This window comes from Heteronotia binoei, chromosome 10, assembly GCF_032191835.1.
Source record: "Heteronotia binoei isolate CCM8104 ecotype False Entrance Well chromosome 10, APGP_CSIRO_Hbin_v1, whole genome shotgun sequence".
NCBI classification, from domain to species: Eukaryota; Metazoa; Chordata; class Lepidosauria; order Squamata; family Gekkonidae; genus Heteronotia; species Heteronotia binoei.
Window position 1 is genome coordinate 58,666,898 of NC_083232.1, and position 15,788 is coordinate 58,682,685.

The 15,788-nt window shown below is 40.7% G+C and overlaps 1 protein-coding gene across 1 annotated transcript in view; it reads right to left on the reverse strand.

The window, feature by feature from the left end:
• Nucleotides 1–13,338: 13,338 nt before the first annotated feature.
• Nucleotides 13,339–15,788, reverse strand: part of COLQ (collagen like tail subunit of asymmetric acetylcholinesterase) — an 87,350-nt gene continuing 84,900 nt past the window's right edge. Inside the window, 1 exon segment of the mRNA XM_060247708.1 lies at nt 13,339–14,409. Within this exon segment, the coding sequence (XP_060103691.1) occupies nt 14,340–14,409 (70 nt within the window). The 3' untranslated portion in view covers nt 13,339–14,339.

Here is a 15,788-nt window from a genome sequence, read left to right on the forward strand (position 1 = left end):
CTGATTCCATTGTAACAGCTGATATATTCTCAGGGATTGGAACAGCAAGGCAAAAATCCACAGTAAGTCCATATTTTAAAAGATGCTTGCTTGTTCATGTAAAAATACTACCAATCAATTTAACCTCCTGCAAAGGGCATTTATGTTATAAGCAGCCTGTTTGGCTCACACATTTGCTCACAACATAAGAATGCCAAAGCGATCTGAAACGCTACTGATTTATCAGCTGTTGGCATATTTGACATGCAAACTGTATATCTTTGTAAAGTAATGTAGGAACTTATAGGACTGTTATGTTTCAACAAGGAACAAAAGTTTACTAGGAGTTCCCCCCTCCCATACACATTTGTGGTATGTATTATATTGGCTCAATATTTTGTAAGATTGCTTTATTTAAAAACACAGTTGATTACAAAAAAACATTTTGAATGTGTCAATATATATTGATGATTTGTTAGACTAAAATGCCATATGTTATGAGGCCAGCTGTGTAATCCTATCCAGAATTCTTATGGACAAAGACCTTTGAAATCAACGGGCTGCAACTAGGATAACTCTACATGGGGTTGCACTTGATTAAAAAAGAAAAACAGGAACGTCAGGAAAACGGCAACCTTAATAATATTTAGTCTTTCTCCCCTTTGCATAATATATTGCATGATTTGAAAATTGCCAGCATTTCTGCAATTAATGGGTAATGGTTGCAATCCAGAGATAACAAAAACAAGTTAAGTTTCCATAATGTGATGTGGAATGCACCAAAAATGATCAATAACCCATAGATGTCAATAATAAAATTCCTTTTGATTTTATTGGTTCTGGGTTGCTCTACTGCAGTTATTACCTGTAGTCATGGGAAATCTAGCATAGTGCTACCATTGAACTGAATGGAGAAACTCTTTAAGAGTTCCGTCTGCACCGAGACTGTTCTAGTCTGTATATTATAAAATAGATTAGTAACAGTGCTCTAATATTGTTGAAGTTAGAGGCTGTTGAGGCATTGCGAGGGTACTGGCTGACATTCCTGACTGGTTCTTGTCTTCCCATTAGCTCCGCTAGTTTTGACTTACAGAAATGATGAGTTTCACTTTGTGCATATGTGACCAAAGAGATTGAAGCCACACACAACCAAACATTGGGAAGCAAAGGGGGTTCATGCCAGCCCATTGATTTTGAGATGTGTCCTGCAGGGCTACTGAGTTTCCCAGGGAAATTAGATCTTCTTTGGTTTTCATGACCTTGAGGAGTTGTAAGTCAAGGTAGCAACATTATGCACTTAGCAGCATTAATACTTTCAGGCTTTTTAAAAGGACAAGTGCAATGTGAAAGTTGGTCTTACATCTCTTCCCTTGCTTGCAACAGTGGAACAGAGGGCAATGAAATCATCCTAGTGCCTGCAGATTTTGACTTCCAAAGATGATGGGTTGGACTGGAGAGTTAGGCAGGAAAGACAAGTTAACTGCTGGGTTCAAAGGCAACTGGTTCAGACATGGCACAATCCATGTACAACCATGTAGACAGTACTGTACCTCCTCTAGGTAGGTCAAGCTGTGCGCACGTTTGGAATCACAGCATCTCAGTGCAGTGAAATGGTCAGGTTTGCATCAGCCACATGGAAAAACTGACATAGTTAATGGCCTCTTTCTTATCTAGAACTACTACTTTCACATTTTAAGTGATCCTTGAAGGCCCCTTCAAAGTATTCTGGAAGCATGGATAACCACTTCATTGGCTGATATCATTGGATTAAAAACATTTAGTCTTGCACATTTTTGCCAAACATTTGATTCCATCCTAGTTGTACCAGCGAACATAGGCAGAGGATAAGGTGGCAGCATGTTTCTCTAGTGCAAAAAGCTCACCTGCAGGCTTCTGTGGTTGATACTGCAGTACAGGTTGGGGGACAGCCCAGATGACCAAAGGCAACCTGGACTACACTGACTAAAACTGACTTGATGGTGGCTCTTTTGACTGTCAGGGCAACACAAGCTATCCTTGCTGGAGCTATTTTATCTTATTGACAGAACCTTGTATGGACCAGAAATCCTCACAATGATTTTCTTCATTCAACCATCCTTTATTTCCACCATCCTTTATTGAATAAATTAATGTTCATTTTAGCCACTGTGTGATATCAGCATACATCTTCTTATAGACATACACACACAGGAAGTCTTAAAAAAAATAGAATCATATCTATTGATTTCAGAAGAGAATAGGATAGATCCCAATCCTAAAGGAATGGAAATTTTTAAAATAGCAAGGATAAAAAGTTTGTTTTTAAGTATTAAAGAGACGTATTTATTAATGATTAGCATTTTTTTTTAAAAAAACTTGATTAATTTCCTCTTGTTTGTACCAATTATTTAGAAATCAGTTATTTCCATTCCGTTGGGATTAAAGGTCTAGTGCAAAATTGGTCACACATGCAGGACACATTTGGACTTCAGGGTAAAGCAGTTTGAAAGGGGCATAAGGGCTTCACTCCAAAAAAATAATAATTACAGTTTGGAGGCCAAGAATCCCATACTAGAGATGGTTAGGACTTTGTGGTTGTCCTCTGAGGCTGAAGGAGAAGGCGTATTTCTGGTTTAGAGATGTATCTGTCTGATGGAAATGTTGCCTGTACTAAAGAAGGCAGACTATATTTTGTGATTCCACAATCATAAAGCACAAAGGCAAATTTAAAGACATGAATGTCCCATTCAGCAGCCCAGGAACAGCCACTTTAATGTTTTAAAATACATGTTCCCAGGGCTTTTTTTTTTTGTAGCAGGGACTCCTTTGCATATTAGGCCACACATCCCTGATGTAGCCAGTCCTCCTGGAGCTTACAGTAGGTCCTGTACTAAGAGCCCTGCAAGCTCTTAGAGGATTGGCTACATCGGGGTGTGTGGCCTAATATGCAAAGGAGTCCCTGCTACAAAAAAAAGCCCTGCATGTTCCTACCCTTCCTTATTTCAAAGAGGGGTTTGAAACTTTGTGGGCAAAGTTTATCTCAGAGGGGCCAGTCAGAGGGGATGGGCAGACCTTTGGCACTACTCATTGCTTCTTGTCTCAGCTTCTTCCTTGCCAAACAATTTCTGAATTGTAGCATTTGCATAACCTACCTTTTCTTGGGACAGGAGTTCCGTCACCTTGCTGAAGGATTTTGCTGCTAGCCCTAACTGGGTGCAGGCCCAAATAAATCTAAAATGTATGCATACTGAAGGTTTTTTCTTCTTCTTCCAACTCATCTCCAGCACTATTACTGTGGCCTCCTGCCAAACCTACCCGCAATTAAATTAGCATCTGTTTTCAGGGAGGATATTGTCAGGTCATATCTTGTCTTCAGAGACTGGACATGTCTCGCATATTTTCCGATAGGTCATAGTTTCTCACTTGGTTTTTGCTCAACAGCTGGCATGCAGCCTCCTTCATGCAACTGAGAAGCCATTCATCATTGCTGGGTTCTGCAGGGTCTTCACCACGGCACAACAATTTCCATTCTTTCCTTGTAACTTGATATTGGGTCAGAAAGCTCAGGTATACCACACTGAACACAAAAGTCAATGACACTGGCAGGTTGTAGGTGAATTCCATTCAACCACAAGGTTTTAGGCAATGGGGATCAGGTTACCCACTTACTTGTTAAAAATAACTGTTTCAAGGGCAATACACACTATTTGGGGGCTGCGGTGGCTTTTTCTGGGCTTTGCCATGTGCAAACAGTGGAGTCTCCCCTTCCCTGTAAGTCTTGAGGCTGCCTGAATTACCAAAGGAGATAAGCCTGCCAGGGACCAAACCCCCCCCCCCCCAACCCGAGTAAAAAGTGGAAACGTCTGATCATCTGGCCTCAGTCAGGATTGTGAACTATGTGTCCTACAAGACTAGATTTAGCATGCAACTGAGGGAGAGCTGGGTGGGTATCCCTTCAGAGCAGAAATCCTTCCATTCTGAAGTGCTGACAGTATGGAAAAGCCTCATTAGGTTACTCTGCAGCATTTCACCCCTGCAATCTTAAAATGAAATGTGGATGGAGAAATCTGAGCCACCTGAGAGAGGGGTCTGGGCTAGGTGGTATGCTAGCTATCAGCCTCTCCAATTACCTTATTAAAATATATATTACAGTTTTCCCCTGAATGCTCCTCTCTGAACCTGTAAAATCTGCAGCATAACTCACACTTCACAGACCTTTGGCAGTGCAGTCCTAAATACAGTTACACCCTTCTGAGCCCGTTGACTTCATTGGAGTTAGAAGGGGGTAGTTGTGCTTAGGATTGCACTGCCAGGGTTCTTGTTTATTTCCTCAGCTATTACAGTTGTAAGAAAGGCTTACTGGAAATGCAGATCCTATTCTTGGCTGTTACAGAAGCCTCTTTGGGCAGAGCAGGCATCCCACTGGAACTGCTTCGCAGAAGCCAGAACCTCTTTCATTACTAATGATAGCAGTTTTTAAGCTCCAGGACTATGAAGTCTGAAGATATGACTCCAGAAGACTTTAGAGGCCTGGGGAAGATTAACAAAAGAGGTCTGGGAGTTTTCCAAGTGGTGCTGCATCCCAAATAACGAAATCATTCTTCTCATGTGACTCAAGTCCAAAGTTCCCTGCACTATAGCTCCACTTCAGAGTAGTCTCTGTGACTACTTATAACTTTTAAAAACTCATGGGAGATTCAGTTATGGGTCTGATGCTGCCTGTCTAGTTTGGCCCTTAAATAGCTTCTGGATTTCTCATCAGCCTGCCAACTTTTGATCCAACTCCCAGCAGCTGTCTTTTTAACAGCTCTGTCATCTGCAGCAATCAGTGGCTGGTAATGTTTTCCTGTTGGTCAATAAAAGCTTCACAAAAAGTTCACAAACACAAATTTGGGTACAGTCTGGGTGAACTGTCACACTTGGGCATTCTTTCTTTCCTTCCATCACCTGGAACACAGAGACTGAAGACAAAAGTCTTCCGCAAATTCCACTGTGTGATGAGATCCAAATTCTTAACCAGGACTGAACCATGGAGGAGAAATGTGGTTACTAGAAAACCAACTTACCTCTCTAGTTGTTGTTACAGTGGTTGCATTTGGACAGCCTCCTGACAAATTGATGTTACTTGAAGACTTCTGTCTCCAGTCTTGGTACATCTACTTGCAGCAGAGCAGGGAGGGAGCACATTTCAGCCTGCCAATCAAACTAAGTTCTTGCTGATCGCAAACATACTCTGTTCATGACATCTGAATTGAGTGCTACTGATCTATGCATATCTAACTCTGTTAAAAACACAGGCACAAGCCAAGCTAGTTTTTTAAAAATTCTGGCAAGTTGGCAACTTCAGTCCTTAAGTATGTACCTGTGTGATTCCTCTATAAATACATGGTGTTTTACTAAACTTTTAACCAATTTATTTTAAAAAAAAACCCTCTATAATGTTTCCAAGCACCATTATGTATGCTGTGGAGAAGTCTGTCTCATATCATTGTTCTAAATAAACATAAGGAAAGCCCTGCTAATTTGGACCAAAATGATGCTTTAACATTGCTTAAAAGCATTATAGTGAAACACAGAAATGCCACCAGGTGACTATTATATGACAGTGGTATACATGACTTTTCTAAAATTGGGGGTGAAAAGGAAAATAAGTACCAGATCACTAATAAGAATCAAAACACAGAAATATCTTTATCAATCAAACTGGAAGCAGTGGCTTTATTTACATCTATCAGTTGCACATCAACTACCTGATCTCTTATTGGTTGCAACATGATATTAGATCCAGCAGATGGCATATGGTCCTTCAGTCTTGATATTCCAGATACATCTGCACACTGATGTTTTTGAGAGGCAAGTTTTTAACTTGTAGTGTGAAATCAGCAACTATTAGACTTCTTCTCATACCTGTGTTCTGCCTTGTAATGAAACACCCTGTCACCTCCTCCGCTGCACCCAGGGTTAACAGCCTCTAGGTGGTGGCTGGAAACCTCTCACTATTACAACCAATTTCCAGGTGACAGAGATCAGTTCACCTGGAGAAAATGGCTGTTTGGAAGGTGGACTCTATGCCGTTATACCTCCCCTCCTCAAACCTTGCCTTCCTCAGGCTCCACCTCCCAAATCTTCAGGTATTTTCCAGCTTGGAGTTGGCAACCCTATCTGCACCCCCTGTCATTTTTACAGTGCATTGGTCTCTTTTGCAGTACACTAGTCAGACAACAGCTGCTGCTGCTGTAGATGCTTTCTGTCCTAAAGCAGGACACAGAATCAGACACTGCTTGAATAGCATGAACGTTTAACCACTGCATGGCAGCTGAAAATTTAACAGGTAACAATTTCCCCAGCAATGATTCCAAAGTTTCCCCAGTTGAATATCTGCCTGCATTATTATTATTATTTGCATTTATACCCCACCCTCCCCAGTTGGGCTCAGGGCGGCTAATAACAAGTAAGAAAACAAGTAAAACAGTAAAACAACAATGTTAAGAACATAAGAGAAGCCATGTTGGATCAGGCCAATGGCCCATCCAGTCCATCACCCTGTGTCACACAGTGGCCAAACATTTTTTATATACATATATAACAATGTTGAATTATTACAATAAAATTATTATAATAAAGCATTATTAAAATATGACAATATAAATGAAGATATAATTTGTGGTTCCAAGATGGCGTTAATAGCGCTAGTCATTAAAATTCTTGATGTTTTAAGTGCTTTATTTTTCTGTCTGGTTCGGAAGAAAAGTTTTTGCTGTGGGATGATGGGTACTAAGCACCACTGTCAGATGTTAAAAGCAGAGGAGCTGAGTCACAAAATTTCACCTCATTGTAGCTCACTGTTTGTAACACACAAGAGACTGCAACAGCTACCTCTCTCTATGTTGTGTGTACAGGGGCAGCAGAATAAAAGAGGAACCTCTGCATGCCTTCACCACTATTGGAAGAACCCTCACAGTTTGAAACCGCTAGTCTGCTGAAGACTGCATGCAAATATACGAAGCACGCTGCTTCCACACCAGGGTGCCTTTCCAGGGTGGCCAGGTCACTAATGTGATGGTGTGTGAAATCACCCTTGCAAAGGAGATTCTAGAAGGCAGAGGGTAATTTGTTTTCTCTTCATTGTTAACTGTGGTGGGATGAAAAGGAACCCAGATGTGCACTGAATACTCCCACCTGCTGTGTTCTCATACTCATGAAGCTAGGCCCACCCTGTTTTAATTTAATTTAATTTAATTTTCAGGAGCAATCCCCTCCTTTTCTGTCCATCCAAAAGGTAGGCTGAGGTGTGAGGAAGTTTGTTCTGTTGTTTTTTAAATCCTCCACAAGGGAAGAAAAACATCCACAAAAAAATACATATGCATACCTTTTTGAAACTTTTAAAAGATATCCTTCAGGGATGTCTCTGGAGGTCCCATCCACATGTTTTAAAGGCAGGCAATTATATTCTATTATGCTAACTGCTGCAAGGGGCCTTGAATAAATGACTAGCTTTTTACTGAAGTCCTGCAATGATGCTGTTTCCATTTCAGACACAAGAAACTGTTAGTGCTGATAATGTCTTGCACATGAAACATTTTTGAAAGGTTCATAAAGCAGGTGTGTGTGTTTGTGTGTATAAGAAATGGACTGTATAAATAGAAGATGGTGTCATGCAGAAACATGAAAAAAACCACAACAGCCCTGCACTAGTCAGGTGGCTGAAACATGGGAAATCCTGGCCATGAAAGCAACCCTGGGTCTTGCTAGTGAGCTGGATCCACCTTCACATCTCTAGAGTCAGAGGATATTCCCTAGACTGATAACTTAATAGGCTTATCTCTGATTCAACTAAGTGGCATTTCTGATTGAACCTTTCTTCCTGCCAAGAATAGCGGAATAGACAGCAAAGCAAAAACAATCTCACCTCGCAATGTGTCTCCCAGGAGGAAGCCGGGACAATACAAAAGTCATTACCACTGTTCTTGGAAACAGCTCAGCTTCTCCTCTTCCCCTCAAAACCTTAACTGAACTGAGCCAAATTTTTAATACTGCTCTTCAAATTTGTAATTTGAATATAGTTGGGTGCCTTGCAAAATATATTATAGGCATCTCTAGTCCATTTCCCTTGAACAAAGGCAGGAATAATATTTCTATGAACATCAATTAAATAAAGGTGCCAAGTATCTTTTCTTCACCATGGAAGAGGAGGAGGAGGAGAAAAAGGAGAAGATCATTATGATGGTGATGATACTGGATTCATACTCCACCCTTCACTCCGAATCTCAGAGCGTCTTACAAACTCCTTTACCTCCCCCCCACCACAAATGACACCCTGTGAGATAGGTGGGGCTGAGAGAGCAGCTGCCCTTTCAAGGACAACTCCATGAGAGCTATGGCTGACCCAAGGCCATTCCAGCAGCTGCAAATGGAGGAGTGGGGAATCAAATCCAGTTCTCCCAGATAAGAGTCTGCACACTTAACCACCAGACCAAACTGAGGGTAACCACCATCCAACTCCATATAGTTGGAAGATTAGAACATCTTGATTAAAGAGCATGACGGCTTAGCAAGCTTTGTCCTAGACACCTTTAACATTACATAATATACTCTTAACTAAATCACAGTGTTCTTTGGTGTAGTGGTTAAGTGTGCTGACTTTAATCTGGGAGAACCAGGTTTGATTCTCCACTCCTCCACAAGCACCTGCTGAGTGACCTTGGGTCAGCCACAGTTCTCACAGAGCTGTTCTGTCAAGAACACTTTCTGTCATGGATCTCTCAGCCCTACCTACCTCACAGGGTGTCTGTTGTAGGGAGAGGAAGGGAAGGAGATTGCAAACTGCTCTGAGATTCTAAGTGAAGGGCAGGGTATAAATTCAATCTCCTCCTCCTCCTAGCAAAAGAATGCCCATCTCTTTTATCATATCTAATTCCCAAGATGGCTCCAATGTGCAGATCAAAAAAGCCACTTAATGGAACCAGCAAGAGATAGAGAAGAGATTTCTATAAACCTGCAGGAACACCCAAGTATGAGCATGGGGTTAAAATCTCCCAAAAATCAACATAGAGAATCTGCATATGCAAATCACTTGCAAAGGTGGGGGGGGAGTGAAGATTGCCTGGAGGGGAGATCACATGACTGGGAGGGTTTGGGAATGGAAAGTGAGTGATGGGAAGTTGGGGAGGGAGAAGCAACAAATGGTCAAGTTAGCAACAGAGCAAGAAGGGAGGCAGTCGGGGCCTGTGGGAAAGGGATACTCCTCTCCCCTTGAGAACCCTTGCTTGTTATACTCATTTTAGCACTAATACTAGCAAGTGTAAGGCACATTTATTTTAATTGATTGTCTCCCTGGGGCATATAACCATAAGAAGCCTAAAAACAGAATCAAAGTGTAAACAAGACTCATCAAAGTCTCTTCCTTTCACAGTCCAGGACACAAAGACCAGGGAAGCTGAGAAAGGAAAATCAAAATACTGAGAGCAGAGAAGTTTCTACAGCAAACTTCTTTTTCTATTTCTTGTTCTTTGCCAAAAATTAAATAAAATAAATCTATAATGTAATTCCCAGCAGGAATGCATTCCCTTAATACAATTTCAATTGGCTGACCTTATCAGACACAACATCTCCTTTGCTGAACAAATTGGCATAGGTCTTCTCTCTTAACTGGTGCAGTAATCACAAATGCAATCAAAACATGCCACAAGACATTTGCTCTGGTCTTTCAGGACTTGGAGTGTTGCCACACACCAATATTAAAAATGAGATGAAAATGCTGGACTTCACCGGACATAGCACATCTCCGGGGATACAGTTGAATGCATCAATACATTAACCTAGAAATGGAAGGAGAAAGGGGGGAGGTGTATTTGCTCCCCCCCCCCAACCACCATTTTCTACTTTGAGCTGCTTTGTCTGGCCAAACTAAATTGTGTATTCCTTAATGGATTTTTAGACATCCTCTCTTTACCACTGGTGAATGGGAGGAGAGGTGGGGAGAGAGACTTTACCTTTTAACATTTGTCTTCTTTGCTTCATCTTCTTGCCAGCATTACATAGCAAAGGTCTAATAATCTTTTTATCTCTTAATAGAATACTCCCTCGGAATGAGAGATTACTCTACAGCATATGGCTGTTGAGGAACATGTGCGCCGTGCCTATACATTTTAATAAGAGCTTTAAAAAAAAAACCAACCTATTTTTGCAGTCAGACTTTTTCTGAATCCTTGGGCACCTTCTAAAATACCTGCAAAATGAGACTAATCCATAAAACCATCCTGTCCAATCTAACTCCTGTACTGAGGAGGCTAGCGAGCAACCTTGACCCATATATATATATATATATATATATATATATATATATATATATATATATATATATATATATTTTGCAGGCATATTATCTGAAGCACTTCGCCTGTCACAAATACAGGCAGATCTCCCTGCAGTTCCCAGACCGGCCAGAGCATGGCAGTAGTCAAATCTTAGGTTGACATATTTGAGGAAATCAGCTCACTATATTTCTGAGGTGAGAACTTACCTTAAAGTAACTTTCACTAATAATATTCATATTGCAAAATGACCCTCTGTAAGAACATCATGATAATAAAACTTTGTAATGTTGCGCCAAAAAAAAAAATCAGTGAACCAACTGAACACTTTCCTAGGGGAAACAACAGCTTTGGCCCATATGGAGGTAGGTATGGAAATCATTATGGTAACTGAACAAAGGTAGGAGCACTGGGGGTACACAACTCAGACAAAAATCTTATGCCAATAAAGGTAACTGAACTGAACTAACTCATACAAAATGGGTGATGTTACAATTTGCAAGGAACTTATTAACACAACTTAGTAAATATTTGCAATATACAACATAATGGAGGAATTTCCTTACCAAATATCAAATGTGTATACTAGGAAAACTGGAGGCTATGTATTATAACAATTGATCAAGAGGATGAAAACAACAACAAAGAAAGAAAACAGAATGTTGAAAGGCCCTGATCAGCGTTTATCCATGAGGTGCCAAAGTATGCAACCTTAAAATCCGCTCAATTTCCTTCTAAGTGACTTCACTTTAAAAACTGTCATAGATATTCTTTTCTGAAACTATAGGGGTGTTCTGAGCAAGCTTCTTGTTGTGTGCTGTCAACTTGTGTGCTCGTTTGTCTGCTTAGCAGCAACGATGTCACTGTCATTTTTTGAAGTTGTATTGGAATTTCTGTGGTGTCTCCTATCTTATTTTCTGAAAGAGGACTTACTCAGATTCAGCTACAGCAGTGGTCCCAAACCTTTTTCGCACCAGGGATGGTTTTGTGGAAGACAATTTTTTCACGGACCAGAGGGGAGGGGTAGTTTTGGGATGATTCAATTATGCACTTTATTTCTATTAGTTTGGTGTGGTAGTTAAGTGTATGGACTCTTATCTGGGAGAACCGGGTTTGATTCCCCACTCCTCTACTTGCAGCTGCTGGCATGGCCTTGGGTTAGCCATAGCTCTTGCAGAGCTGTCCTTGGAAGGGCAGCTTCTGGGAGAGCTCTCTCAGCCCCACCCACCTCACAGGGTGTCTGTCTTGGGGGAGGAAAGTAAAGTAGATTGTGAGCCACTTTGAGGCTCTGAGATTTGGAGTGGAGGGCAGGATATAACTCCAATGTCTTCTTGTTATTATTATTACTCACTGTAATATATAATATATAATGAAATAATTATACAACTCATGGCCTGGTTGCTAACAAGCCGCAACCAGTACTGGTCCACAGCCCGGGGGTTGGGGACCCCTGAGCTACAGGATACTGGGCTGCAGGGCTTTTTTGTAGAAAAAGCCCAGCAGGAGCTAATTTCCATGTTAGGCCACACCCCCTGACATCACCATTGCTTCACACAGGGCTTTTTAATAGAAAAAGCTCAGCAAGAACTAATTTGCATATTAGGCCACACCCCCTGATGCCAAGCCAGCCGGAAGTGCGTTCCTGTGTGTTCCTGCTCAAAAAAAGCCCTGCTGGGCTGCCTTGTACTTCCATCCTACTTTAGTATAAACTCCAAAATATGCTCAGTGAGATGTTTTCTACATTTTATACAATATTAACCAAAATTACAGAAAATAAAATTTTCTAACAGATGTTTCACAGCTACCATTTTTTTAAAGGGAGAAAGGCCATGTGATATTAGTTTACAGTGGACTGTCTGTGGCTGCCACCATTGAGGGAGGAGGAGGAAGCCGGTCTGGCCCACCTTCCTCCACAAACTCCCTGGCTCATCAGTTGCACAAAACAAATTCCTTGTTTCTTGGCTCCTATAGTCAGAGCACAGCTCCTGTAGTCAAAGCATGCAGAAGACTGGACAGTGGGCCACTGGAAATTACTCAGAGAAAAGTACATCAAGCCCTGCTGAAATTAATAAGGCTTTAAACAAGATGGTTAAATGACATTTCACTGAGTTCAAGAAATGGTGAAAAGCTTGCCTAATGCCCTGTGGATTGTGACCACTGCCAGCACCTAGTTTTATTATAATAAAGCTGTTTGAGAGCAATTTACTGGCTTTTCAAACTCTTTTCTACATTAGTGTCTGCATGCGGAAAGAAATCCACACATCTTTCAAATGGTATAAACATGTATATGCTAGTTGATTTTAATTTAATGTTTATTGTAATATATAACATCTTCCTTATTCAACTTCTATAGAAGTAATAGGACATTCAACAGATGTTATACACATGTTCATGCATTTCAAAACAAACACAACAGAACCTTAAAGATAAACCAAGAACAAAGACCAATGGGAAAAGATTGACCTATCTTGATTCTTCTAAGGTCTGAATCCACATATCACCATACAGGATCTAAGTTTATGATGACTCCATTTGTATCATAGCCAGCATTCTTCCAACATGAAAACTGCTCCTTAGAATTTGCAATAAAGGAAATCTATAATTATCCTAAATGCTATCCAAGATAACATAGCAATCTTTTAAATAAATCATATACATACATATGAATTCTACAGAGCATGTCATCTGAACAACACATATGGGGTGATTCCTGTATGATACTGCTGTACAGGATATTGCTGTACAGGAAACCAGCACAACCAAGTACATGGGGGGAAAACGGTGGCATCTAAGCCCCAATGAAAGTTGATAATTAGACAGGCTTCAGGTTTTCCACAACAGACTTTAATGTAATTCTAAGATTTTCATAATGCAACCCTCCAATTCTGTTGCATAAATGCAAATTTCAGGTATATTAACACAAGGTTATATTATGAATTGTTTAGCACCTTGGTAGGAACATGGTGCAGAGACAATAAGAAGTAAGATGAATCAGTTCTCAAAAGATCTTGTTCCAAACAGAGTCAATTGCATTCAGATCACTTCTTGGTGAAGGATTAGACAGTCTTCCAATGCCAACTCAGATCTTACCAGTTTGCTGATTCAGTTTGTTGGCCTTGATAATATGCAAGTATGACTCCTTTTTGAATAGCTTTCATTTCAGAAATTCAAGAGTTCTCAGGCACCTTAAAGCCTAACAAATTCTTTGTGACAGAAGTTTTCCTATGCCAGAAGCCACTTTGTCCAATATGTGATGAAGGCAGATAAAAAGTAATAGTTTGTCTATCTGACAGAGCGGGTCCTAGCATACAACATCTTCAATAAATATATTAGCCTTTGAGATGCCACTGTGTTTGCTGCAACAGATTACAGAGCTAGCCATCTGGAATTTGTCTATATAAATACATAAATTTATGTACACCTCTCATATTCTTTTATAGTATCAGTCTCTAAATAAAGCTGATCAGTTCTGTTATCTGGTCTTCCCTACTTAAACACATACCTAAATTGCCCCATATCAATTCACTGGGGGTGGAGGTGGCTTCTAACAAACCTGAACATATAATTCAAGCAGCTAAGCATATACAAAGTTCACATTGTTAGAAAAAACCCAAAATACCGTAGTCCTTATAAACACTGCGATCAGAATATGCTTTGTGTTTATACTGGGAGAGTCCTTTTTTTTTTTTTTTTTAACAAACACTAACAATCCAAAGAGCTTATCTTTATGACTAACAGTGCTAAATTGAGGTATTATTGTGTTGTTATGAAGTAACCACTTTGAAGTAAAATGCAGTTTGGTTTTTCTCTTGTTATGGCAGTTCCCATAAGCCGCCGTATGAAAAAAGTCTGAATGGAGAATGTTGTTTGACAAGTTTCTACTAAGACAGAATTCAGTGGTCCTATTTTCCTCCAGTGCGAGTCAATCGAAAATGCATCTCAAGCATGTCCCTGGTTGTTTCATCCAAGAGATTGTTTTGTCTATTGCCTGGTCTTGGTTGATGATAACATAGCACCTGCTGTATGCATGTCCTAACAGGGAAATGCTTACCTATCTCTGCTCACACTTCATGTAAAATATCGGCACTCTGTAGAGTCAATATAGCAATAAGAAGTACATCGTAATTTCCCATAAGACCTGAAAGCAGAAGGCAACATGCACAAGTTGTTAAGTGTGAAAATTTTTACCAATACTTACGAGACATTTGATTCCTTTGCAAACAAGCTGTTCAACTTGCTTAGGAAGAATGGTGCCTAATTTACTAGACAATTTTAATAGCTTCTAACAGGAGATGGATAGATGGGTTTTGACTGTAATATTCTGTAATAAATTTAAACCCAAGCTATGTGAGACATTGCTCCATGATATGGATTGAGGGAAGCCACATTTTCCATAGCCAGCTGGCAACTGTATGGAATTTATTTCCTCAAGCACCACAGGACTTGATTTGCATTGCGACCATAGTTTGAGTGGAGGGCTTCATCCTCCCTGCCACAGTGTTTCATTGACCCATAAGGGCTCCACAGGCTGTGGAAAACAGAAGTGGAGTAATGTCTCCTGCAGCCTGGACCTTAGAAAAAGACCAAGCACACAGATATCTGGGGTAAAAAAAAAATGAGACTGTTTTCGCACACAACTTACCACGCGGTCACGTTCCTGTTCTCTCCGCAGCATCCGTCGGATTTCCCACTATCTGCGCCGAAGTTACAGGAAGTGCCGCGGCTTTTGCGTAGCAAACGTAAACCGCTAAAACCCAGTTTATGTTTGCTACGCAAAACATATGAACATATGAAGCTGCCTTATACTGAATCAGACCCTCAGTCCATCAAAGTCAGTATTGTCTTCTCAGACTGGCAGCAGCTCTCCAGGGTCTCAAGCTGAGGTTTTTCACATCTATTTGCCTGGACCCTTTTTTGGAGATGCCAGGGATTGAACCTGGGACCTTCTACTTCCCAAGCAGATGCTCTACCACTGAGCCACCATCCCTCCCATTGGGGCCAAGAATCCCAGCTACAAATACAAGTTGATGGGGCGTGAACTGGCAGAGACTGACCAAGACAGAGATCTTGGGGTCATGGTAGATAACTCGATGAAAATGTCAAGACAGTGTGCGATTGCAATAAAAAAGGCCAACGCCATGCTGGGAATTATTAGGAAGGGAATTGAAAACAAATCAGCCAGTATCATAATGCCCCTGTATAAATCGATGGTGCGGTCTCATTTGGAGTACTGTGTGCAGTTCTGGTCACCGCACCTCAAAAAGAATATTATAGCATTGGAAAAAGTCCAGAAAAGGGCAACTAGAATGATTAAAGGGTTGGAATACTTTCCCTATGAAGAAAGGTTAAAACGCTTGGGGCTCTTTAGCTTGGAGAAACGTTGACTGTGGGGTGACAAGATAATGCATAGGATGGAGAAAGTAGAGAAAGAAGTACTTTTCTCCCTTTCTCACAATACAAGAACTCATATATGAACATATGAAGCTGCCTTCTACTGAATCAGACCTTTGGTCCATC